The sequence below is a fragment of the Nerophis lumbriciformis genome, linkage group LG15 (genome assembly GCF_033978685.3).
Source record: "Nerophis lumbriciformis linkage group LG15, RoL_Nlum_v2.1, whole genome shotgun sequence".
NCBI lineage: Eukaryota > Metazoa > Chordata > Actinopteri > Syngnathiformes > Syngnathidae > Nerophis > Nerophis lumbriciformis.
The window spans coordinates 25,395,001-25,421,969 of NC_084562.2; the positions used below are offsets into that span (position 1 = coordinate 25,395,001).

The 26,969-nt window shown below is 39.0% G+C and overlaps 1 protein-coding gene across 1 annotated transcript in view; it reads right to left on the reverse strand.

The window, feature by feature from the left end:
* LOC133615769 (glycine N-acyltransferase-like) overlaps positions 1-26,003 on the reverse strand; it is a 27,131-nt gene extending 1,128 nt beyond the window's left edge. The window contains exons 1-6 of the mRNA XM_072914748.1: positions 25,926-26,003; positions 25,743-25,850; positions 25,543-25,675; positions 17,192-17,303; positions 16,837-17,129; positions 5,066-5,166 (exon numbers count right to left, since the gene is read on the reverse strand). Coding sequence (XP_072770849.1) covers positions 5,066-5,166; positions 16,837-17,129; positions 17,192-17,303; positions 25,543-25,675; positions 25,743-25,850; positions 25,926-26,003 — 825 coding nt within the window. The remainder of the gene's footprint in view (positions 1-5,065; positions 5,167-16,836; positions 17,130-17,191; positions 17,304-25,542; positions 25,676-25,742; positions 25,851-25,925) is intronic.
* Between the last annotated feature and the right edge of the window lie 966 nt (positions 26,004-26,969).

The following is a 26,969-nucleotide window of genomic DNA, read 5'->3' on the forward strand; positions in this document are numbered from 1 at the left end:
GGTTGCTTGCGTAGAAGAAGAAGCGCTTCCTGTTCTACCGGGAAAAAAGATGGCGGCTGTTTACCGTAGTTACGAGACCGAAACTTTATGAAAATGAATCTTAATATTAATCCATATATAAAGCGCACCGGGTTATAAGGCGCACTGTCAGCTTTTGAGAAAATTTGTGGTTTTTAGGTGCGCCTTATAGTGCGGAAAATACGGTACATTCCTCCTTAAAATAAATGAACAGCTCTGACCAGGTTCTAGATGACCTAAAAGAAAACTGGTTTTGTTTGATAAAATGCTTCCCAAACATAAAAAAATAAAATATATATTTGTAATTTTTTTTGAACCAATTAAAAATCGTCACGTACAAGAACTGCGATGAATTTAAATTACAATATTATTTTGACACTCCTAATAGAAAATATGTTCACAAAAGAAGAATTTTTGCACCTTTCTGATGAAGCAGCAATTTGACATTGAAAATATGAACCAAAACTTTAGAGAGAGCGAGGAATGAGTAAAGACTGATAAAGTCGGATTGGCTTTTTTCTGCACAATAACATTGCTTTAATACAACGAGTCAATGAAGAGAGCCCACATTCATTTACATAAGTTTATAAGAAGCTTATTTTGTGGAATACTTTATTCACCACATTAATTAGGTTTTTTTTTTTGCTTTTCATTGAGATGTCTGTCTTGATAAGCTGGCCTTAAGTATTGCCATAACAACTCTGCATTATTTATAATGTGTTCTAACGGCTAAACAACAACAGTGGAACTCTATCTCGGACATTTGCTGATTGATCCAACACGGAAACATGAGGAGTCTGTGCAACCGCGGTCCTGGATGAGGAATGGAAATAATCTTTAAGTCTGACGGACGTTTGAAAACTTGACTGTTCATGGAAACTGTAATCATTAAATGCTAATTTGGGAGTAGCAGCAGCAAAAAAAAAGTCACATTGTTGTCATTGTTGAAGGGGATTTCAGTTCCTTTTTATTAGCGTGAAATGATTTTTGTACTATTTAACTCAAACTTGAATGTAATTATAATAACTAGAAAGTTCTGTGCCCTGGACCAGAAGCCGCCGTACTTTTAACATGAATCGGTGGGTTTTAGGTGTGTGTGGAGGGGGGCGTGGCCCGCGGGCCTGCCACGGAACGGGGTGTGCCAGGACCGGCCTTGAAGACAACGACATGTGAGTAGATGGCCTAGGTGGGCCTAGTTATGTAATCAATCAATCAATCAATCAATGTTTATTTATACAACCCTAAATCAAAAGTATCTCAAAGGGCTGCACAAGCCACATAGACATCCACGGTTCAGCGCCCACTTAAGGGCAAGGAAAAACTCACAACCCAGTGGGACGTCGATGAGAATGACTATGAGAAACCTTGGAGAGGACCGCAGATGTGGGTAATGGACGTCGAGTGGTTCTGACATAATATTGTGAAAGTCCAGTCCATAGTGGATCTAACATAATAGTGAGAGTCCAGTCCATAGTGGGACATAATCACCTGCCACCTTTATTAGCAGCAGCCGGGGCGAGACACGTGGTTGGAGTTGGAGTGGGAGCCAGAGAGAAAGAGACACACACAGACTCAGAAAAATACATTTCGCTGAAAAGCAAAAGCCTTGCACTATTTTATGGAAATAAAACAGTTTTGAAATTATTTAACTCAAACTTGAAAGTAATTATAATAACTAGAAATTCCCCGTGGAAAATTTGATGGGCCTGCTATCTGTGCCCTGGACCTCTGGCCGGGGGTCACCAGAAGCCGCCGTGCTTTTAACATGGTGCCGATGGCCTGAATCGGTGAGTTGTAGGTGTGTGGAGGGGGGGCGTGGCCCGCGGGCCTGCCACAAAACGGGGTGTAACAGGATCGGCCTCGAAGACAACGACACGTGAGTAGATGGCCCAGGTGGGCCTAGTTATCTAATCAATTAATCAATTAATCAATCAATGTTTATTTATACAGCCCTAAATCACAAGTATCTCAAAGGGCTGCACAAGCCACAACAACATCCACGGTTCAGGAAAAACTCACAACCCAGTGGGACATCGATGAGAATGACTATGAGAAACCTTGGAGAGGACCGCAGATGTGGGTAATGGACGTCGAGTGGTTCTGACATAATATTGTGAAAGTCCAGTCCATAGTGGATCTAACATAATAGTGAGAGTCCAGTCCATAGTGGATCTAACATAATAGTGAGAGTCCAGTCCACAGTGGGACATAATCACCTGTCACCTTTATTAGCAGCAGCCGGAGCGAGACACATGGTTGGAGTTGGAGTGGGAGCCAGAGAGCGAGAGACACACACAGACTCAGATAAATACATTTCGCTGAAAAGCAAAAGCCTTGCACTATTTTATGGAAATAAAACAGTTTTGAAATTATTTTTGTACTATTTAACTCAAACTTGAAAGTAATTATAATAACTAGAAATTTCCCGTGGAAATTTTGATGGGCTAGTATCTGTGCCCTGGACCTCTGGCCGGGGGTCACCAGAAGCCGCCGTGCTTTTAACATGGTGCCGATGGCCTGAATCGGTGAGTTGTAGGTGTGTGGAGGGGGGCGTGGCCCGCGGGCCTGCCACAAAACGGGGTGTAACAGGATCGGCCTCGAAGACAACGACAAGTGAGTAGATGGCCCAGGTGGGCCTAGTTATCTAATCAATCAATCAATCAATCAATCAATGTTTATTTTTACAGCCCTAAATCACAAGTATCTCAAAGGGCTGCACAAGCCACAACAACATCCACGGTTCAGCGCCCACATAAGGGCAAGGAAAAAGTCACAACCCAGTGGGACGTCGATGAGAATGACTATGAGAAACCTTGGAGAGGACCGCAGATGTGGGTATTGGACGTCGAGTGGTTCTGACATAATATTGTGAAAGTCCAGTCCATAGTTGATCTAACATAATAGTGAGAGTCCAGTCCATAGTGGATCTAACATAATAGTGAGAGTCCAGTCCATAGTGGATCTAACATAATAGTGAGAGTCCAGTCCATAGTTGATCTAACATAATAGTGGGAGTCCAGTCCATAGTGGATCTAACATAATAGTGAGAGTCCAGTCCATAGTGGATCTAACATAATAGTGTGAGAGTCCAGTCCATAGTGGATCTAACATAATAGTGAGAGTCCAGTCCATAGTGGATCTAACATAATAGTGAGAGTCCAGTCCATAGTGGATATAACATAATAGTGAGAGTCCAGTCCATAGTGGATCTAACATAATAGTGAGAGTCCAGTCCATAGTGGATCTAACATAATAGTGAGAGTCCAGTCCATAGTGGGACATAATCACCTGCCACCTTTATTAGCAGCAGCCGGAGCGAGATACGTGAAAAGCAAAAGCCTTGCACTATTTTATGGAAATAAAACAGTTTTGAAATTATTTTTGTACTATTTAACTCAAACTGAAATGTAATTATAATAACTAGAAATTTCCCGTGGAAATTTTGATGGGCTAGTATCTGTGTCCTGGACCTCTGGCCGGGGGTCGCCAGAAGCCGCCGTGCTTTTAACATGGTGCCGATGGCCTGAATCGGTGAGTTTTAGGTGTGTGGAGGGGGGCGTGGCCCGCGGGCCTGCCACAGAACGGGGTGTGCCAGGACCGGCCTTCGAAGACAGCGACAGGTGAGTAGATGGCCCAGGTGGGCCTAGTTATCGAATCAATCAATCAATCAATCAATCAATGTTTATTTATACAGCCCTAAATCACAAGTATCTCAAAGGGCTGCACAAGCCACATAGACATCCACGGTTCAGCGCCCACATAAGGGCAAGGAAAAACTCACAACCCAGTGGGACATCGATGAGAATGACTATGAGAAACCTTGGAGAGGACCGCATATGTGGGTAATGGACGTTGAGTGGTTCTGACATAATATTGTGAAAGTCCAGTCCATAGTGGATCTAACATAATAGTGAGAGTCCAGTCCATAGTGGATCTAACATAATAGTGAGAGTCGAGTCCATAGTGGATCTAACATAATAGTGAGAGTCCAGTCCATAGTGGATCTAACGTAATAGTGAGAGTCCAGTCCATAGTGGATCTAACATAATAATGAGAGTCTAGTCCATAGTGAATCTAACATAATAGTGAGAGTCTAGTCCATAGTGGATCTAACATAATAGTGAGAGTCCAGTCCATAGTGGGACATAATCACCTGCCACCTTTATTAGCAGCAGCCGGAGCGAGACACGTGAAAAGCAAAAGCCTTGCACTATTTTATGGAAATAAAACAGTTTTGAAATGATTTTTGTACTATTTAACTCAAACTGAAATGTAATTATAATAATTAGAAATTTCCCGTGGAAATTTTGATGGGCTAGTATCTGTGTCCTGGACCTCTCGCCGGGGGTCGCCAGAAGCCGCCGTGCTTTTAACATGGTGCCGATGGCCTGAATCGGTGAGTTTTAGGTGTGTGGAGGGGGGCGTGGCCCGCAGGCCTGCCGCAGAACGGGGTGTGCCAGGACCGGCCTCGAAGACAGCGACAGGTGAGTAGATGGCCCAGGTGGGCCTAGTTATCTAATCAATCAATCAATGTTTATTTATATAGCCCTAAATCAAAAGTATCTCAAAGGGCTGCACAAGCCACATAGACATCCACGGTTCAGTGCCCACATAAGGGCAAGGAAAAACTCACAACCCAGTGGGACATCGATGAGAATGACTATGAGGAACCTTGGAGAGGACCGCAGATGTGGGTAATGGACGTCGAGTGGTTCTGACATAATATTGTGAAAGTCCAGTCCATAGTGGATCTAACATAATAGTGAGAGCCTAGTCCATAGTGGATCTAACATAATAGTGAGAGTCTAGTCCATAGTGGAGCTAACATAATAGTGAGAGTCCAGTCCATAGTGGGACATAATCACCTGCCACCTTTATTAGCAGCAGCCGGAGCGAGATACGTGAAAAGCAAAAGCCTTGCACTATTTTATGGAAATAAAACAGTTTTGAAATGATTTTTGTACTATTTAACTCAAACTGAAATGTAATTATAATAATTAGAAATTTCCCGTGGAAATTTTGATGGGCTAGTATCTGTGTCCTGGACCTCTGGCCGGGGGTCGCCAGAAGCCGCCGTGCTTTTAACATGGTGCCGATGGCCTGAATCGGTGAGTTTTAGGTGTGTGGAGGAGGGCGTGGCCCGCAGGCCTGCCGCAGAACGGGGTGTGCCAGGACCGGCCTCGAAGACAGCAACAGGTGAGTAGATGGCCCAGGTGGGCCTTGTTATCGAATCACCTGTCGCCTTTATTAGCAGCAGCCGGGACGAGACTTCCAGTTAAAAAAACATTTTTTTTTTTTCCTGATTAAGAGGAATGTTTTGAAGGTAGAACGGTTGAAATGGGTTGAAAAATGTTGGAGGTGAAGTCAACAGAAAAAAGGGTGAAAATAGGGTTTGGAAAACTGGGAATTCTGGGAATTCCTGGAATTGTATTTGAACTTGGAAACATGATAGTTTGAATTTCCAGGATAAGTGGAACATGTTGAAGGTGGAAAAGTCTGAATTGGTTAACAAATGTAGTAGTTGTTGAACTTTATAAAATGTCCAATTCATTTCAATGGGAATTTCATGAAAATCTGGGAATTCTAGGAAAAGAGGGAATTTTTCAGAAAATGGATAAAAAAAAAAAAAGTGAATGTTCTGAATGAGTTCAAATAGATGGTGTTGGAATTTTTCAAAAGTCGAGAAATGTTGAAGGAGTAACATGATTTAATTCAAAAATGGTATTACGGAATTCCTGGAATTTCGGGAAAACTGGAAGTTATTTCAGTTCAAAAAACAACTTTTTTTTTTTTTCCTGATTAAGAGGAATGTGGGCCAGGTGGGCCTTGTTATCTAATCACCTGTCGCCTTTATTAGCAGCAGCCGGCACGAGACGCGTGGTTGGAGTTGGAGTGGGAGCCAGAGTGAGAGAGACACATAGACTCAGAAAAAGACATTTAGCTGAAAAGCAAAAGCCTTGCACTATTTTATGGAAATAGAAGAGTGTTGCACCCCTGATCCGGGCTCTCGTGGCAGTGTGTGGTGGTCCGAGGAACCCACGAGAGGGAAACCTCTACAAAGTGTATCTGTGCAAAAAGAGCTACAGAGCTAGCCTAAAACATTAGCATGGGCACATTAAAATGCTAACACTTAGCATGTGTGCTAACGATGGCATGTTAACAGGTAGCATGTCTCACATATCAAGTAATATGGCTGTAAGGTGTACCCTAACCCTAACCCTAACCCTAACCCTAACCCTAACACTAACCCTAAAAATGTTTACCCTAACCCTAATCTTAACCCTAACCCTAACCCTAACCCTAACCCTAACCCTAACCCTAACCCCAACCCTAACCCTAATCTTTACCCTAACCCTAACCCTAACCCTAAAAAAAAATGTTAATTGTTAAAATTGTTTAAAAAAAATTAAAACATTTAAAAATTGTTTTAAATTGTTTTAAAAAAAAATTTAAAATTAAAACAAAGTTTTAAAAAAAATTACAAATAAAAAAAAATAAAAAAAATAAAAACATTCAAAAACATTTTCAAAAAATTAAAAAAATTTGAAAATCATTTTTTACCTTGAAAAAAAAAATTTACCTTGAAAAAAAAAAAATTACCTTGAATTTTTTTTTTTACCTGGAAAATAATTTGTTTACATTGAAAATCATTTTTAACCTTGAAAAAAAAATTTTACCTTGAAAATTTTTTTTTACCTTGAAAATCATTTTTTACCTTGAAAATCATGTCTTAACTTAAAACATTTTTTTTTTATTTTTAAAAATGTTTTAAGTTTTTTATTTATTTTTTTTATTTTTGTTACATTTTTAAATTTTTTTAAATTTTTTTATTTTTTTTTTAAATTTTTTAAAAAAAATTTTAAATTTTTAAAAATTTTAAATTTTTTTTTTTTTTTTTTTTAAATTTTAAAAATTGTTTTAATTTTTTTAATTTTTTAAAAATTTTTAAAAAATTTTGAAAATTTTTTAAAAAAAATTTAATTTTCTTTTTTTTTTTTTTTTTAATTTTTTTGAATTTAAAAAAAATATTTTTTAATTTTTTTAATTTTTTTAAAACATTTTTAACTTTTTAAACTTTTTTTTAACTTTTTTTACCTTTTTTTAACTTTTTTTTAAACTTTTTTTAAACTTTTTTTAAACTTTTTTAAAACTTTTTTAAAACTTTTTTAAAACTTTTTTAAAACTTTTTAAAAACTTTTTAAAAACTTTTTTTTTAAATGTTTACCCTAACCCTAACCATAACCCTAACCCTAACCCTAACCATAACCCTAACCCTAACCCTAACCGTAACCCTAACCCTAACCCTAACCCTAACCGTAACCCTAACCATAACCCTAACCCTAACCCTAATCTTAACCCTAACCCTAACCCTAACTCTAACCCTAACCCTAATCTTAACCCTAACCCTAACCCTAAAAAAAAAATTTGTTAAAATTGTTTAGAAAAATTAAAACATTTTAAAATTGTTTTAAATTGTTTTAAAAAAATTAAAACATTTTAAAATTGTTTTAAATTGTTTTAAAAAAATTAAAAAAATTAAAAAAAATTAAAAAAAAGTTTTAAAAAAAATTACAAATTAAAAAAAAATTAAAAAAATAAAAACATTTAAAAACATTTTTTAAAAATTAAAAAAAATTGAAAATCATTTTTTACCTTGAAAAAAAATGTTTACCTTGAAAAACAAAATGTACCTTGAATTTTTTTTTTTACCTTGAAAATCATTTTTTACTTTGAAAAAAAAATGTTACCTTGAAAATTTTTTTTTACCTTGAAAATTTTTTTTTTACCTTGAAAATTATTTGTTTACCTTGAAAATCATTTTTAACCTTGAAAAAAAAAATGTACCTTGAACATTTTTTTTTACCTTGAAAATAATTTTTTAACTTGAAACATTTTTTTTTAATTTTTGTAACAAGGTGTACAAGAACAAATATCACGACCCTGATGTGATGTGAGCAGGAGGTTTTAACACCGTGGTGTAAAACCTGCAGGCGGGTGCAGAACCAGCGACTCTCCCTCCCATTTATCTCCCGCAGCGTGACTTCATTGGTGGCTCAGATGAATGTTCTAATGACAATTTCCCTTCCTCTTGAATATTTCAGCAGTGTGTTACATCTAGTGTTTAACCGCAAAGTACCATTTGATTGGATTTATCATAAAGAACTATATTTAAATGGACAATGTATGAGCTTTAATTGACGAATTACAGAACCTCAATTAGTCTTCCGCCACTTTTTGCTCAGCGTGGCTTAAAACAGATAAATGTTCTTCTATTTTGGGCTCTCCTGCTCATTTTCAGAAGGTTTTGATATTCACGTGTTAATAGCAGGCAGTAGAACTCAAATGAATCAAAGGTCTTTTAAAGTAGCTCAATCTAATACATTTTTTTTTTAAATTCCTGTTTATTAGGGGTGTAAATATTTGGGCACCTAATGATGAGTCGGTCCGATTCCAATTGCAGGTGTGATGTTTCCAATCAGAACCGATTGTGGCCTAGTGGTTAGAGTGTCCGCTCTGAGATGGGTAGGTTGTGAGTTCAAACCCCGGCCGAGTCATACCAAAGACTATAAAAATGGGACCCATTACCTCCCTGCTTGGCACACAGCATCAAGGGTTGGAATTGGGGGTTAAATCACCAAAAATGATTCCCGGGCGCGGCACCGCTGCTGCCCACTGCTCCCCTCACCTCCCAGGGGGTGATCAAAGGGGATGGGTCAAATGCAGAGGACAAATTTCACCACACCTAGTGTGTGTGTGACAATCATTGGTACTTTAACTTAATTCTCGATTCAACACGATTCTCGTTTCGAACCAATTTTCGTAATAAATTATTTGGTATAGTTATTATAATGAAACTTTTAAAACATATATATATATATATGTATGTATATATTTGTTATATATATATACAGTATTTATTTATGAATATGTATTATACACACACACACACACACACACACACAAATATATATATATATATATATATATATATATATATATATATTTATATATATAATGTGTATATGTATGTATATATGTATATTTATGTATATATGTATGTATGCGTGTATACATGTGTGTATGTATATATATATATATATATATATATATATATATATATGTATATGTATGTATATATGTATGTATGTGTGTATACATATGTATATATATATATATATATATATATATATATAGTAGTAATGTATATGTATCAATGTATATATGTATGTATGCGTGTATACATGTGTGTATATATATATATATATATATATATATATATATATATATATATATATGTATATGTATGTATATATGTATGTATGTGTGTATACATATGTATATATGTATATATATATATATATATATATATATATATATATATATATATATATATAGTAGTAGTAATGTATATGTATCAATGTATATATACAGTATTTTATGTATGAATATGTATTAATGTATATATATATATATATATATATATATATATATATATATATATATATATATATATATATATATATATATATATATGTGTGTGTGTGTGTGCATGTTTGTATGTACATACATATATATATATATATATATATATATATATATGTGTGTGTGTGTGTGCATGTTTGTATGTACATACATATATATATATATATATATATATATATATATATGTATGTGTGGGAAAAAAAATCACAAGACTATTTAATCTCTACAGGCCTGTTTCATGAGGGGGGGGTTCCCTCAATCATCAGGAGATTTTAATGGGAGCATTCACATACCATGGATTATATAGGGCACAGAGTGGGTGGGTACAGGCTGGTGTAGGGGCGTGGTGATTGGTTCATGTGTTACCTAGGAGGTGTTTCCGTCTGTGGCGGCATGCTGTTACAATTTCGCTGCGCTTGTTGAGGGATGACAGGTCTGGACGGTAAATAATAAACAGTTTTTCTTTCAAGCATATGTTGCATCTTTTATTACCACTATTGTAAGGTGTGCTGGATGCAAGAATTTGCCATGTTATTGAATATTCAACATTATTGTCTTTGAGGTCCCAAATATGTTTGCTGAGTTCTGTGGTATTCCGCAGGTTTTGGTTCCTGAAAGAAGCCTTGTGATTGTTCCATCTGGTTTTGAACTCTCCCTCAGTTAATCCTACATATGTGTCGGATGTGTTAATGTCCTTGGTAGACAACTGATGTTTGTAAGCACCAGTTGTCTACCAATCTAAGGTAACACGCAAGGACATTAACACATCCGACACATATGTAGGATTAACTGAGGGAGAGTTCAAAACCAGATGGAACAATCACAAGGCTTCTTTCAGGAACCAAAACCTGCGGAATACCACAGAACTCAGCAAACACATTTGGGACCTCAAAGACAATAATGTTGAATATTCAATAACATGGCAAATTCTTGCATCCAGCACACCTTACAATAGTGGTAATAAAAGATGCAACCTATGCTTGAAAGAAAAACTGTTTATTATTTACCGTCCAGACCTGTCATCCCTCAACAAGCGCAGCGAAATTGTAACAGCATGCCGCCATAGACGGAAACACCTCCTAGGTAACACATGAGCCAATCACCACGCCCCTACGCCAGCCTGTACCCACCCACTCTGTGCCCTATATAAACCATGGTATGTGAATGCTCCCATTAAAATCTCCTGATGATTGAGGGTACCCCCCCTCATGAAACAGGCCTGTAGAGATGAAATAGTCTTGTGATTTTTTTCCCACACATACATATATATATATATATATATATATATATATATATATATATATATATATATATATATATATATATATATATATATATATATACATACAGTATATACCCATATGTTTCCATAGCAGCGCACAACACATGTGTATTCCTACTTCTGGAAACAAGTGTATTTATTATTAAAGGTACAATCATTTTTTTGGGACAAATGAGGATCCACAACCTTACCTTTTTGAACCTGAAAATACAGAGGATAAACTACTGCTTCGAGGAGTGATCAGGAAGGAAGGGTGGGACATTGAAGGAGGCAAGAGCAGAGACAGTGAGGTGTAAGTATATCGAAGCTGCAAAATATGGAAATTGACCCATGCTATTTCGACATAAATGGAGTGCTTACCCAAATAAACCGGGAAAAAAAAAAGCTTCCCCGGCCAGCTGGGCCAAACAGACAACACTTTAATATCAGCACGTCATGCATGTTACTGCAACTACAGTACATACACTCTCTGTCTTGATGTGTACAAACAAAACATGAAATAACACTTTACAGATACTTTAATATGATTTTTCGTGTTTTTAGTCAGTACAGATTGGTGTTGTACATTACAAAGCTGTTTGGTGTTGTCGCAGTTCCCCTTTTAATGCTCCAGTATGAGGACATGGCGATACGGTATTTAGCACTTTATTACGTTAAAGAATGAACAATGTGACTATGTATTCATATACAAACCCCGTTTCCATATGAGTTGGGAAATTGTGCTAGATGTAAATATAAACGGAATGCACAACAAAGACAAGATATTTGATGTTCAAACTCATAAACTTTATTTTTTCTTTTGCAAATAATAATTAACTTAGAATTTCATGGCTGCAACACGTGACAAAGTAGTTGGGAAAGGGCATGTTCACCACTGTGTTACATGGCCTTTCCTTTTAACAACACTCAGTAAACGTTTGGGAACTGAGGAGACACAGGTAAGTAGAATTATCTCCCAGACAGGTATGGACTACAGGCAGGCGAGTCTAGTACCCGCACTCTTTTACTATGAAGCCACGTTGATGTAACACGTGGCTTGGCATCGTCTTGCTGAAATAAGCAGGGGCGTCCATGGTAACGTTGCTTGGATGGCAACATTTGTTGCTCCAAAACCTGTATGTACCTTTCAGCATTAATGGCGCCTTCACATATGTGTAAGTTACCCATGTCTTGGGCACTAATACACCCCCATACCATCACACATGCTGGCTTTTCCACTTTGCGCCTAGAACAATCCGGATGGTTCTTTTCCTCTTTGGTCACGACGTCCACAGTTTCCAAAAATAATTAGGAATGTGGACTCGTCAGACTACAGAACACTTTTCCACTTTGTATCAGTCCATCTTAGATGAGCTCAGGCCAAGCGAAGCCGACGGCGTTTCTGGGTGTTGTTGATAAACCGTTTTCGCCTTGCATAGGAGAGTTTTAACTTGCACTTACAGATGTAGCGACCAACTGTAGTTACTGACAGTGGGTTAAAATCAGCGAACAAAATTTTAGTGCACAAAAATTCAGTGTACCGTATTTTCCGCACTATAAGGCGCACCTAAAAACCACAAATTTTCTCAAAAGCTGACAGTGCGCCTTATAACCCGGTGCGCTTTATATATGGATTCATATTAAGATTCATTTTCATAAAGTTTCGGTCTCGCAACTACGGTAAACAGCCGCCATCTTTTTTCCCCGTAGAAGAGGAAGTGCTTCTTCTTCTACGCCAAGGTAAGCACCCGCCCCCATAGAACAGGAAGCGCTTCTTCTTCTACTGTAAGCAACCACCCGCCCCCGTAGAAGAAGAAGAAGCGCGCGGATATTACGTTTCATTTCCTTTGTGTGTTTACATCTGTAAAGACCACAAAATGGCTCCTACTAAGCGACAGGTTTCCGGTTCATGAAAAGACGCAATCTCTCCATCCGCACACGGACTACTATTTCACAGCAACTGCCTAAAGACTTTCAAGAAAAGCTGGCTACTTTCCGTGCATATTGTAAAAACAAGATAGCTGAAAAAAAAGATCCGGCCAGAGAACATTATCAACATGGACGAGGTTCCACTGACTTTTGATATTCCTGTGAACCGCACTGTGGATACAACGGGAGCACGTACGGTGAATATTCGCACCACAGGGAATGAGAAGTCATCCTTCACTGTGGTTCTAGCTTGCCATGCTAATGGCCAGAAACTTCCACCCATGGTGATATTCAAAAGGAAGACCTTGCCAAAAGAGACCTTTCCAGCCGGCGTCATCATAAAAGCTAACTCGAAGGGATGGATGGATGAAGAAAAGATGAGCGAGTGGTTAAGGTAAGTTTACGCGAAGAGGCCGGGTGGCTTTTTTCACGCAGCTCCGTCCATGTTGATATACGACTCCATGCACGCCCACATCACGCTGGTTTTAATATATTATTAAAGTTTGACTGACCTATCTGACTGTTTTTTTGACATTCCTTTTAGCGCAGTTAGATGCGGCTTATAACACGGGGCGGCTTATAGGTGGACAAAGTTTTGAAATATGCCGTTCATTGAAGGCGCGGCTTATAACCCAGGGCGCCTTATGGTGCGGAAAATACGGTAATACAAATTTGGTGTAGAAAAATCATGTGTATTCAAAACTCAGGACTTCAAAACGTCAGTCTTAATTTATCGGAAGTGAGTCGTGAATTTTGAAGCGACAAATATTCCTTGCATTAAATTTTCAAACAGTGATTTTTTTTTTTTACACTGAATTTTGAAACACTGTATTTTGTCAAACGGATTTTTTTTAAACATGCCATTTGCTCAAAAATGTGTATGCAATAAAACAAAAATGTCAGCATATTTTGATGTAAAAAAAAAATCTAACGGCAAAATGTGTGTTTAAAAAAAATCTGTTTCCTAGTGTGTTTAAAAAAAAAATCAGTGCAGAAAATTTTAGTGCACAAAAATTCAGGGTAACAAAAATTTGGTGTAGAAAAAAAGTGTGTCTTCAAAATTCAGGACTTCAAAACTTCAGTTTTATTTTTTTTTGGGAGATGAGTCGTGAATTTTCAAGCAACCTCTGAGGACAAAGCTACGCTTTCTGCTTCGCCGCTCCCAGTCTGTGGAACGCTCTCCCTGACCACATGAGGGCACCACAGACTGTGGATGATTTTAAAAAAGGCTTAAAAACCCTTCTTTCTAAAAAAAGCCTTTTTTTTAGATGTATGCATACTATCCATCCATCCATCCATCCATTTTCTACCGCTTATTCCCTTTGGGGTCGCGGGGGGCGCTGGAGCCTATCTCAGCTACAATCGGGCGGAAGGCAGCGTACACCCTGGACAAGTTGCCACCTCATCGCAGGGCCAACACAGATAGACAGACAACATTCACACTCACATTACTAGTTTTAGCTATTTGGCTGTTCTAGTTTTTTTTATTGTTTTATTATCTTTTTATTTTATTTTATTTTTAATACACTGTAGCACTTTGAAGTGTTCCTGAGCCCATGTGGTGATATCCTTTACACACTGATGTCGCTTTTTGATGCAGTACAGCCTGAGGGATCTAAGGTCACGGGGCTTAGCTGCTTACGTGCGGTGATTTCTCCAGATTCTCTGAACCCTTTGATGATATTACGGATGTTGAAATCCCTAAATTCCTTGCAATAGCTGGTTGAGAAAGGTTTTTTCTTAAACTGTTCAACAATTTGCTCAGGCATTTGTTGACAAAGCGGTGACCCTCGCCCCGTCCTTGTTTGTGGATGACTGAGCATTTCATGGAATCTAGTTTTATACCCGCCCTGCGATGAGGTGGCGACTTGTCCAGGGTGTACCCCGCCTTCCGCCCGATTGTAGCTGAGATAGGCTCCGGCGCCCCCCGCGACCCCAAAGGGAATAAGCGGTAGAAAATGGATGGATGGATAGTTTCATACCCAATCATGGCACCCACCTGTTCCCAATTAGCCTGCACACCTGTGGGATGTTCCAAATAAGTGTTTGATGAGCATTCCTCAACTTTATCAGTATTTATTGCCACCTTTCCCAACTTCTTTGTCACGTGTTGCCAGAGGTGTGGACTCGAGTCACATGACTTGGACTCGAGTCATGAATTTGATGACTTTAGACTCGACTTGACAAAATGTAAAAAGACTTGCAACTCGACTTAGACTTTAACATCAATGACTTGTGACTTCACTTGGACTCGAGCCTTTTGAATTGACATGACTTGACACGACTTGCTACTTTCCCCCAAAGCCCAAAGATGAAAAAGTTATTCGGGAGCGCTCCGTATTTTTCATCGTGTACTTGTCTATCAGCGTTGCGGGTGTCAGCTGGTGTGGTCTCAGTACAACAGCCAATCAAATTAGATCTACTTTGTTTTCATCACACAGCATTCATCCAATCAAATCGCAGGACAACCAACGAAGAAGACATGTCCGAACCACACGCCAGTGAACAAAAAATGATGCCTAAAATAATTTCGTTTGGGTATAAAAATTACGAGGTGGTCAACACAAAACGGTTTGCAGTATGCAACACATGCGGTTCGAAAATGACTGATGGAGAGGCAACGACTTCCAACTTCGTCCGGCATTTGAAGTTGCACAAAGAACGGTAAGTTTTGAATGTAAGATAACGTTTATTGGCTAAGTAACGTGACTTTTATTTGCCGTGTGGTTAAATCAGCGAGGCTGTAAACTCACTGCTAACGTTATAACGTTGTTGCAAACACGGGAATCTGTTGCAGTTCACTACCTTATTCATACTTTTTGTTCAGTGATTTTTTTTTAAGCAGGGTTACGTTAGTCAATATATCACACGTAACGTTAGACGGCGGTCAGCAGCACCGCGTATTTTAGCCACCTAAAAAAAGACAAAAATAGTCAAATAAAGGTCAGTTAAAATGTATACTATATTATGAATATGTGTACCGTTTTAGCTAGCTTTCTGACATACTGTTGGTTGTTTACCTCAGTGGTCCCCAACCGTGGATCGATTGGTATCGGGCCGCACAAGAATTTTTTTTTGTTTTTTCTTTTTTTAATTAAATCAACATAAAAAACACAAGATACACTTACAAGTAGTGCACCAACCCAAAACAACTCTCTCCCCCCTTTTTGTTCTGGGCATTGAACATGAAGACTCTTCCTTCACTGTTCCGAGTGGCCATGAGAGTCTTGGCAGTGCCTGCCTCCAGTGCTCCAGTGGAGCGAGTTTTCAGCATCATACTACGCCCCCATCGTGCACAAATGACTGACAGACTCTTGGCTAATTTGGTCTTTTGCAAATGCAATGCAGCATAGGGCCCTGACATATAAAAAGTACAACTTTTTTGTTACGTTCACGTATATGTCATGTTTTTTTCAATGTTAACACTTTTGTACAAATAAGTACATTTGCACTTTATTTTTCAATGTGTTTGTTCTGTAAAGGAATGAGTTAATGTTTAAAATGACTATTATAAAGTGCAATGTCAGCACAATTTTCTTTCCTGCAATTTAAAATGCACTTGTTTTAATAAATAAATACAGCGTTTTGAAAAGCATACACAATCTGTGTTAATATATTAGTCTGTGGTTAAAAGGACTTGAAAGGACTCGAAACTCAAAATGCAGGATTTAGGAATTGACTTGAGACTTTCCAGTCTTGACTTTGGACTTGACTCGGGGCTTGCCTGTCTTGACTCGGACCTGAGGGCAAAGACTTGAGACTTACTTGTGACTTGCAAAACAATGACTTGGTCCCACCTCTGCGTGTTGCTGGCATCAAATTCTAAAGTTAATGATTATTTGCAAAAAAAAAAAAAAAAAAAAAAAATGTTTATCAGTTTGAACATCAAATATGTTGTCTTTGTAGCATATTCAACTGAATATGGGTTGAAAAGGATTTGCAAATCATTGTATTCCGTTTATATTTACATCTAAAACAATTTCCCAACTCATATGGAAACGGGGTTTGTAATATACCTTCATATTTCCAGTACTAGTGTTCTTAGACACCATCATCAGACCTACTCAGACATATTGTTTCTATACCAGGCGTCATACCAAATGCAAACGCGGCGCTATTGGAAGCCTTGTTATCTTTATGGATACCTGAGTACACAGGTATACCCGCAGACACCCTTTGTCGCACCATGCGGGTGAACAAGTGCCGCAGGTGACCGGCGTGTCTGTACTCCGGCCGGGTGTACGCCATCCTCAGCTCGTTGAACTCGTCCGTCAGCAGCCAGGACGCGGGTTGTCCCTCCTGGTCCAGCACGCAGTAGCTGGGGAGATGTTTGATGTAACTCCTCACCTGGTGCATGTTGCCGACGTAAGACAGGTGCGCCAGCACCAGCTCGGCGTGGCACTCGCTTAAACTTGCGATTTCTGGCTCTGATGCACTGCTGATACGGAGAAATAATAAAAATAGGTACGAATGAAATCAATAGACGTGTTTTCCACTCACCTGGGAACCGCGTCCGGGCTGTAATGAATGTAAATAAGGGTGCCTCCGTATCCGTCACGGAATCCTCTGAGAGGAGCTATTTCTTTTAGGGTTTGATGATGACAGCTTTCCACTAAAAAAGAGACGAGAGAACTCAATGTGAAACTTTGCTACTCCACGTTAACGTTTGTTTATGTATTTGTTTGGGTCCCTCGTCGTACGAGCTGGCTAATCAGACTTGACTACAATTTACATTTTGTGAATGGTTAGACAGTCAATTCACCTTCAAAATGTACACGTTTAGAATATTGTTTTGTCCTTGTAGTATCTGCTAGACTATGAAATAACATGTTTTTTCCGTATGGTAATTGGCGCAAGCAGACAGATAGTTGCTTGTGGACATTAAGTCAGTGAGTACCAGACATCATGCCGAGTTGCTGTCAAGAGTTAGTTCTGACCTAAACCAGACGCTTAAAGGAACACTCACATACACGAATGTGCTTTTACATCAGGGCTATTCAATCGTCGTACGAGTTAGTTAATCCGATTTGACTTCAATTTAAATTTTGTGAATGATTAAGACAGCCAATTCACTTTCAAAATGTACACAATTACAATATTTTTTTGTCATTGTAGTATCTGTTAGACTACGAAATAACTTGTTTTTTCGTATGGTGATTACATTACTACATACTTTGGCGCAAGCAGAAAGATAGTTCTTTGTGGACATTGAGTGTGACATGAACACGGGTGAAAACACAAATTCCACAACAAAGGACCCACGATTACAATATTGTTTTGTCATCGTAGTATCTGTTAGACTACGAAATAACATGTTTTTTCCCCCCGTGTATAATTCTTGAAAACATGGGTCCACCAATGTGGACATTAAGTGTGACATGCACACGGGTGAAAACACAAATTCCACAACAAAGGACCCACGATTACAATATTGTTTTGTCATTGTAGTATCTGTTAGACTACGAAATAACATGTTTCCCCCCCCCCCGTGTATAATTCTTGAAAACATGGGTCCACCAAGGTGGACATTAAGTGTGACATGCACACGTGTGAAAACATGAATTCCACAACAAAGGACCCACGATTACAATGTTGTTTTGTCATTGTAGTATCTGTTAGACTACGAAATAACATGTTTTTTTCCCCCGTGTATAATTCTTGAAAACATGGGTCCACCAATGTGGACATTGAGTGTGACATGAACACGGGTGAAAACACAAATTCCACAACAAAGGACCCACGATTACAATATTGTTTTGTCATTGTAGTATCTGTTAGACTACGAAATAACTTGTTTTTTCGTATGGTGATTACATTATTTTGGCACAAGCAGAAAGATAGTTCTTTGTGGACATTGAGTGTGACATGAACACGGGTGAAAACACAAATTCCACAACAAAGGACCCACAATTACAATATTGTTTTGTCATTGTAGTATCTGTTAGACTACGAAATAACATGTTTTTTTTTCCCCTGTATAATTCTTGTAAACATGGGTACACCATTGTGGACATTAAGTGTGACATGCACGCTAAGACAACATGCATTTCACAAGAAATGACCCTTAAATCCGTCAATGGCATGCAAGGAGTACTCAGTGAGTACCAGACATCATGCCGAGTTGCTGTCAAGAGTTAGTTCTGACCTAAACCAGAGGCTTATAGAACACTCACATACACAAATGTGCCTTTACATCAGGGTTATTCAACCGTCGTACGAGTTAGCTATTCCGACTTGACTACAATTGACATTTTGTGAATGATTAAGACAGCCAATTCACCTTCAAAAACGTACACGTTTAGAATATTGTTTTGTCCTTGTAGTATCTGCTAGACTATGAAATAACATGTTTTTTCGTATGGTAATTGGCGCAAGCAGACAGATAGTTGCTTGTGGACATTAAGTGTGACATGCACACATGTCCGTCCGTTAAATCCGTCAATGGCATGCAAGGAGTACTCAGTGAGTACCAGACATCATGCCGAGAGTTAGTTCCGACCTAAGCCAGACGCTTAAAGGAACACTCACATACACGAATGTGGCTTTACATCAGGGTTATTCAACCGTCGTACGAGTTAGCTTATCCGACTTGACTACAATTGACATTTTGTGAATGATTAAGACAGCCAATTCACTTTCGAAATGTACACAATTAGAATAGTGTTTTGTCCTTGTAGTATCTGTTAGACTATGAAAAAACATGTTTTTTCGTATGGTAATTGGCGCAAGCAGACAGATAGTTGCTTGTGGACATTAAGTCAGTGAGTACCAGACATCATGCCGAGTTGCTGTCAAGAGTTAGTTCCGACCTAAACCCGACGCTTTTAAGGAACACTCACATACACGAATGTGGCTTTACATCAGGGTTACATACCTGCCAACTTTTGAAATCAGAAAAACCTAGTAGCCAGGGTCCAAGGGCCGCAGGCCCCCGGTAGGTCCAGGACAAAGTCCTGGTGGAGGGTTCAGGGCTTCGCCCCCCGACGCAAAATGATTTTTAGCATTCAGACAGGTTAAAATGTTGCTAAAACCATCACTTTTCTATCAGTCACAGTGACTTTTCAAAACAAAAATATTACAGCAAAAATCATATGGGTTGATTGACATGTTTATTCTGTAAGCTAACTTCAATAGTTTGAAATTATTTTGACAGTTAATGCCAGTTATCCTGTCAACCTTTCACAAGACTTCAATTTGTTAATTGAAAGTATAAACAGTATAAACACTTTTTACAGTAAACAAATGGTAAAACAGTACTAAACAATTCCATTTAAAAAAAAATTGGTGTCATTATTAACTTTCTGTCCAAGCTTGTATAATCTACTGCCTTGTTCAATTGTAAAAAATATTCTGTGGCTAAAATTCACATTTCTATCACAATTATCATACTGTAAACATGGTAAGCTAACTTCATTAAAATTAATAGTCCTGTCAATAGCATGGAATTACAATTCAAATGTAGTTTTTTTGTAAGCCTTTCAAAAGAATTCAAAATATGAAAAATTCATGAAAATTAATTGAAGCCATCAGACACTTGAAAAGTGGCACATCACATCTCTAATGTAATCATTTGAACTTTTCAACAGAAATAGCACTGCAAAAATATTAAGGACATACTTCTGTATTTTGGTAGTTATGCTGTCAACATTTAACAAGATTTCTTCAACTTGGACTTGAAAGCATAAATAGTATAAACACTTTTAACAGTATGTCGTGCTGTGAAATACAGCCGACAGGATTGCGCACCAAACACGAAGCAAGGCCAAAGCGCATGCATGGTGCAGGAGAACAAAGGACTTCTTTCATTTAAGGGTTGTGATAAACCATCAAACTCATTCGTTAAAAGGACTCTATAGTAATATAAAGCACATTTTTCTGGACATTATCATGCAAGAAAAGTTTATTTTTGGGACCGCGATCACCGCGTAATGATTTTTAAAGGTTGCATTACAAACATTTAACTGTCCCATGTGATCAGCCAGTGCGATTGGAAATCCATGCTCAATTATTGCCTCCGTAAATAAAACTTCGGCATTTATCACATCCAAAGAATCTGTTTGGGCGACGAAAAACGTTGAAAGTTTTCCACTTGTATCGCTAGCAACAGCATTAGACTTGTGTATTTTTGTCCCAACGTGGTCTTTTACATCGCTAATTCCTCCGTGTCCGATCGAAAAATCTTGTCTGCACAAGGTGCAATTCGCGTAGTTTTCACCCTTTTTTTTTTTTAATTAATGAAAAACCGTATTTTTTATCACTGCAACCGTAACCCGGAATAGGTTGATGAAAACCGTACGAATTACGGGAAAACCGGAGTAGTTGGCAGATATGGGGTTATTCAACTGCCGTACGAGTTAGCTATTCCGACTTGACTACAATTGACATTTTGTGAATGATTAAGACAGCCAATTCACTTTCAAAATGTACACAATTAGAATAGTGTTTTGTCCTTGTAGTATCTGTTAGACTACGGAAAAACATGTTTTTTTTCCTCCCTGTATAATTCTTGTAAACATGGGTCGACCATTGTGGACATTAAGTGTGACATGCACGCGTGTGACAACATGTATTTCACAAGAAATGACCCTTAAATCCGTCAATGGCATGCAAGGAGTACTCAGTGAGTACAAGACATCATGCCGAGTTGCTGTCAAAAGTTAGTTCTGACCTAAACCAGACGCTTAAGGAACACTCACATACACGAATGTGCTTTTACGTCAGGGCTATTCAACCGTCGTACGAGTTAGCTAATCCGACTTGACTACAATTGCCATTTTGTGAATGATTAGACAGCCAATTCACCTTCAAAACGTACATGTTTAGAATATTGTTGTGTCCTTGTAGTATCTGTTAGACTATGAAAAAACATGTTTTTTCGTATGGTAATTGGCGCAAGCAGACAGATAGTTGCTTGTGGACATTAAGTGTGACATGCACACATGTCCGTCCGTTAAATCCGTCAATGGCATGCAAGGAGTACTCCGTGAGTACCAGACATCATGCCGAGAGTTAGTTCCGACCTAAGCCAGACGCTTAAAGGAACACTCACATACACGAATGTGGCTTTACATCAGGGTTATTCAACCGTCGTACGAGTTAGCTATTCCGACTTGACTACAATTTACATTTTGTGAATGATTAGGCAGTCAATTCACCTTCAAAACGTAGACGTTTAGAATATTGTTTTGTCCTTGTAGTATCTTCTAGACTACGAAACAACATGTTTTTTCCATATGCTAATTGGTGCAAGCAGACAGATAGTTGCTTGTGGACATTAAGTGTGACATGCACACATGTCCGTCCGTTAAATCCGTCAATGGCATGCAAGGAGTACTCAGTGAGTACCAGACATCATGCCGAGAGTTAGTTCCGACCTAAACCAGACGCTTAAAGGAACACTCACATACACGAATGTGGCTTTACATCAGGGTTATTCAACCGTCGTACGAGTTAGCTAATCCGACTTGACTACAATTGACATTTTGTGAATGATTAAGACAGCCAATTCACTTTCAAAATGTACATGATTAGAATATCGTTTTGTCTTTGTAGTATCTGTCAGACTATGAAATAACATGTTTTTTTGTATAGTAATTGGCGCAAGCAGACAGATAGTTGCTTGTGGACATTAAGTGTGACATGCACACATGTCCGTCCGTTAAATCCGTCAATGGCATGCAAGGAGTACTCAGAGTTAGTTCTGACCTAAACCAGACTCTTAAAGGAACACTCACATACACGAATGTGGCTTTACATCAGGGTTATTCAACCGTCGTACGAGTTAGCTATTCCGACTTGACTACAATTGACATTTTGTGAATGATTAAGACAGCCAATTCACTTTCGAAATGTACACAATTACAATAGTGTTTTGTCCTTGTAGTATCTGTTAGACTATGAAATAACATGTTTTTTTTCGTATAATAATTGGCGCAAGCAGACAGATAGTTGCTTGTGGACATTAAGTGTTGCTTGTGGACATTAAGTGTGACATGCACACATGTCCATCCGTTATATCCGTCAATGGCATGCAAAGAGTACTCAGAGTTAGTTCTGACCTAAACCAGACGCTTAAAGGAACACTAACATAAACAAATGTGGCTTTACATCAGGGTTATTCAACCGTCGTACGAGTTAGCTAATCCGACTTGACTACAATTGACATTTTGTGAATGATTAAGACAGCCAATTCACTTTCAAAATGTACACAATTAGAATATTGTTTTGTCATTGTACTATCTGTTAGACTACGAAATAACATGTTTTTTTTTTTCTCCCTGTATAATTCTTGTAAACATGGGTCCACTATTGTGGACATTAAGTGTGACATGCACACGTGTGGAAACATGAATTCCACAAGAAAGGACCCTTAAATCCGTCAATGGCATGCAAGGAGTACTCAGTGAGTACCAGACATCATGCCGAGAGTTAGTTCTGACCTAAACCAGACGCTTAAGGAACACTCACATACACGAATGTGCTTTTACATCAGGGTTATTCAACCGTCGTACGAGTTAGCTATTCCGACTTGACTACAATTGACATTTTGTGAATGATTAAGACAGCCAATTCACCTTCGAAACGTACACGTTTAGAATATTGTTTTGTCCTTGTAGTATCTGCTAGACTATGAAATAACATGTTTTTTTGTATGGTAGTTGGCACAAGCAGACAGATGGTTGCTTGTGGACATTAAGTGTGACATGCACACATGTCCGTCCGTTAAATCCGTCAATGGCATGCAAGGAGTACTCAGTGAGTACCAGACATCATGCCGAGAGTTAGTTCTGACCTAAACCAGACGCTTAAAGGAACACTCACATACACGAATGTGGCTTTACATCAGGGTTATTCAACCGTCGTACGAGTTAGCTAATCCGACTTGACTACAATTTACATTTTGTGAATGATTAAGACAGCCAATTCACCTTCAAAACGTACACGATTAGAATATTCTTTTGTCCTTGTAGTATCTGTTAGACTACGAAATAACTTGTTTTTTCGTATGGTGATTGCATTCCTTTGGCGCAAGCAGAAAGATAGTTCTTTGTGGACATTGAGTGTGACATGAACACGGGTGAAAACACAAATTCCACAACAAAGGACCCACGATTACAATATTGTTTTGTCATTGTAGTATCTATTAGACTACGAAATAACTTGTTTTTTTCGTATGGTGATTACATTCCTTTGGCGCGAGCAGAAAGATAGTTCTTTGTGGACATTGAGTGTGACATGAACACGGGTGAAAACACAAATTCCACAAGAAAGGACCCACGATTACAATATTGTTTTGTCATTGTAGTATCTGTTAGACTACGAAATAACTTGTTTTTTCGTATGGTGATTGCATTCCTTTGAGCGCAAGCAGAAAGATAGTTCTTTGTGGACATTGAGTGTGACATGAACACGGGTGAAAACACAAATTCCACAACAAAGGACCCACGATTACAATATTGTTTTGTCATTGTAGTATCTGTTAGACTACGAAATAACTTGTTTTTTTTCGTATGGTGATTACATTCCTTTGAGCGCAAGCAGGAAGATAGTTCTTTGTGGACATTGAGTGTGACATGAACACGGGTGAAAACACAAATTCCACAAGAAAGGACCCACGATTAGAATATTGTTTTGTCATTGTAGTATCTGTTAGACTATGAAATAACTTGTTTTTTCGTATGGTGATTACATTCCTTTGAGCGCAAGCAGAAAGATAGTTCTTTGTGGACAATGAGTGTGACATGCACACAGGTGAAAACACAAATTCCACAACAAAGGACCCACGATTAGAATATTGTTTTGTCATTGTAGTATCTGTTAGACTACGAAATAACTTGTTTTTTTCGTATGGTGATTACATTCCTTTGGCGCAAGCAGAAAGATAGTTCTTTGTGGACATTGAGTGTGACATGAACACGGGTGAAAACACAAATTCCACAAGAAAGGACCCACGATTAGAATATTGTTTTGTCATTGTAGTATCTGTTAGACTACGAAATAACTTGTTTTTTCGTATGTTGATTGCATTCCTTTGAGCGCAAGCAGAAAGATAGTTCTTTGTGGACATTGAGTGTGACATGAACACGGGTGAAAACACAAATTCCACAACAAAGGACCCACGATTACAATATTGTTTTGTCATTGTAGTATCTGTTAGACTACGAAATAACTTGTTTTTTTCGTATGGTGATTACATTCCTTTGGCGCAAGCAGAAAGATAGTTCTTTGTGGACATTGAGTGTGACATGAACACGGGTGAAAACACAAATTCCACAACAAAGGACCCACGATTACAATATTGTTTTGTCATTGTAGTATCTGTTAGACTACGAAATAACTTGTTTTTTCGTATGGTGATTACATTCTTTTGAGCGCAAGCAGAAAGATAGTTCTTTGTGGACATTGAGTGTGACATGAACACGGGTGAAAACACACATTCCACAACAAAGGACCCACGATTACAATATTGTTTTGTCATTGTAGTATCTGTTAGACTACGAAATAACTTGTTTTTTCGTATGGTGATTACATTCCTTTGAGCGCAAGCAGAAAGATAGTTCTTTGTGGACATTGAGTGTGACATGAACACGGGTGAAAACACAAATTCCACAACAAAGGACCCACGATTACAATATTCTTTTGTCCTTGTAGTATCTGTTAGACTACGAAATAACATGTTTTTTTTTTTTTTTTTTAACCGTATAATGGAAGGAGACTGATATTTCTTGTAAACATGGGTCCACCATTGTGGACTTTAAGTGTGACATGCCATACTTGCCATGGACCTGGCAAATACAATCCTATTGACTTGTTGATCATAAGTGGAACTAAAATGGTCCACTTCACCTCACCTTTGAATTCAAGGTTCTTCCCCCACTTGAAGACGTCGTCATTTGCCAAAAGCCTCCTGAGACTGTCTTGGTTCTTGGAGAACACGCTGTAGACGTCAGGAAGGTCCCCGAGGCTGCTCCCAGTCCCCAAGTCCTTAGGAAGGGTTGGTATCAAATACTGAATAGAGGCTATAGTAACCCTGACACGGGTGCTACTTTACCTGGCTTTGACGGTAGCACACGGCAGTGCTGAATGTGGGCCACGAGTCCACGCACATCTTCAGCCGGAAGGTGTTCTTTCCCAGCATGTGACACAGTCCACCCAGTACCTGGAACACGACCGCAAAGTTCTGTAAACCGTTGGATTGTGCAATAAAAAAACCACACAAAATCTGACTATTTACATAAACGGACTGAGGTAGTTCTCTGGTCAGAATGGTTTTCATCAGAAGAAGGTCCTTGCAGGCTTTTAAGATCTTCATGTCGGGTCCCCAGGTTCCTCACGTCTGCTTGGATTTTCTTCTACCAGTTTGCAAAGTGGATACTGTCACTAATATCAATATTGGTATTGCGTCTCGACAAACTCGTTAATCCGGCTCTAATTAAGCGAGTCATTCAAACAAAGCACTAATATGTTCAAACTACAAGTGTTCACTAAGAAGAAGAATCATGATAAATGTCTTGAAACTTCCATCCATCCATCTTCTTCCGCTTATCCGAGGTCGGGTCGCGGGGGCAGCAGCCTAAGCAGGGAAGCCCAGACTTCCCTCTCCCCAGCCACTTCGTCCAGCTCCTCCCGGGGGATCCCGAGGCGTTCCCAGGCCAGCCGGGACACATAGTCTTCCCAACGTGTCCTGGGTCTTCCTCGTGGCCTCCTACCGGTCGGACGTGCCCTAAACACCTCCTTAGGGAGGCGCTCGGGTGGCATCCTGACCAGATGCCCGAACCACCTCATCTGGCTCCTCTCGATGTGGAGGAGCAGCGGCTTTACTTTGAGCCCCCCCCCCGGATGACAGAGCTTCTCACCCTATCTCTAAGGGAGAGCCCCGCCACCCGGCGGAGGAAACTCTTTTGGGCCGCTTGTACCCGTGATCTTGTCCTTTCGGTCATAACCCAAAGCTCATGACCATAGGTGAGGATGGGAACGTAGATCGACCGGTAAATTGAGAGCTTTGCCTTCCGGCTCAGCTCCTTCTTCACCACAACAGATCGATACAGCGCCCGCATTACTGAAGACGCTGCACCGATCCGCCTGTCGATCTCACGATCCACTCTTCCCTCACTCGTGAACAAGACTCCGAGGTACTTGAACTCCTCCACTTGGGGCAAGATCTCCTCCCCAACCCGGAGATGGCACTCCACCCTTTTCCGGGCGAGAACCATGGACTCGGACTTGGAGGTGCTGATTCTCATCCCAGTCGCTTCACACTCGGCTGCGAACCGATCCA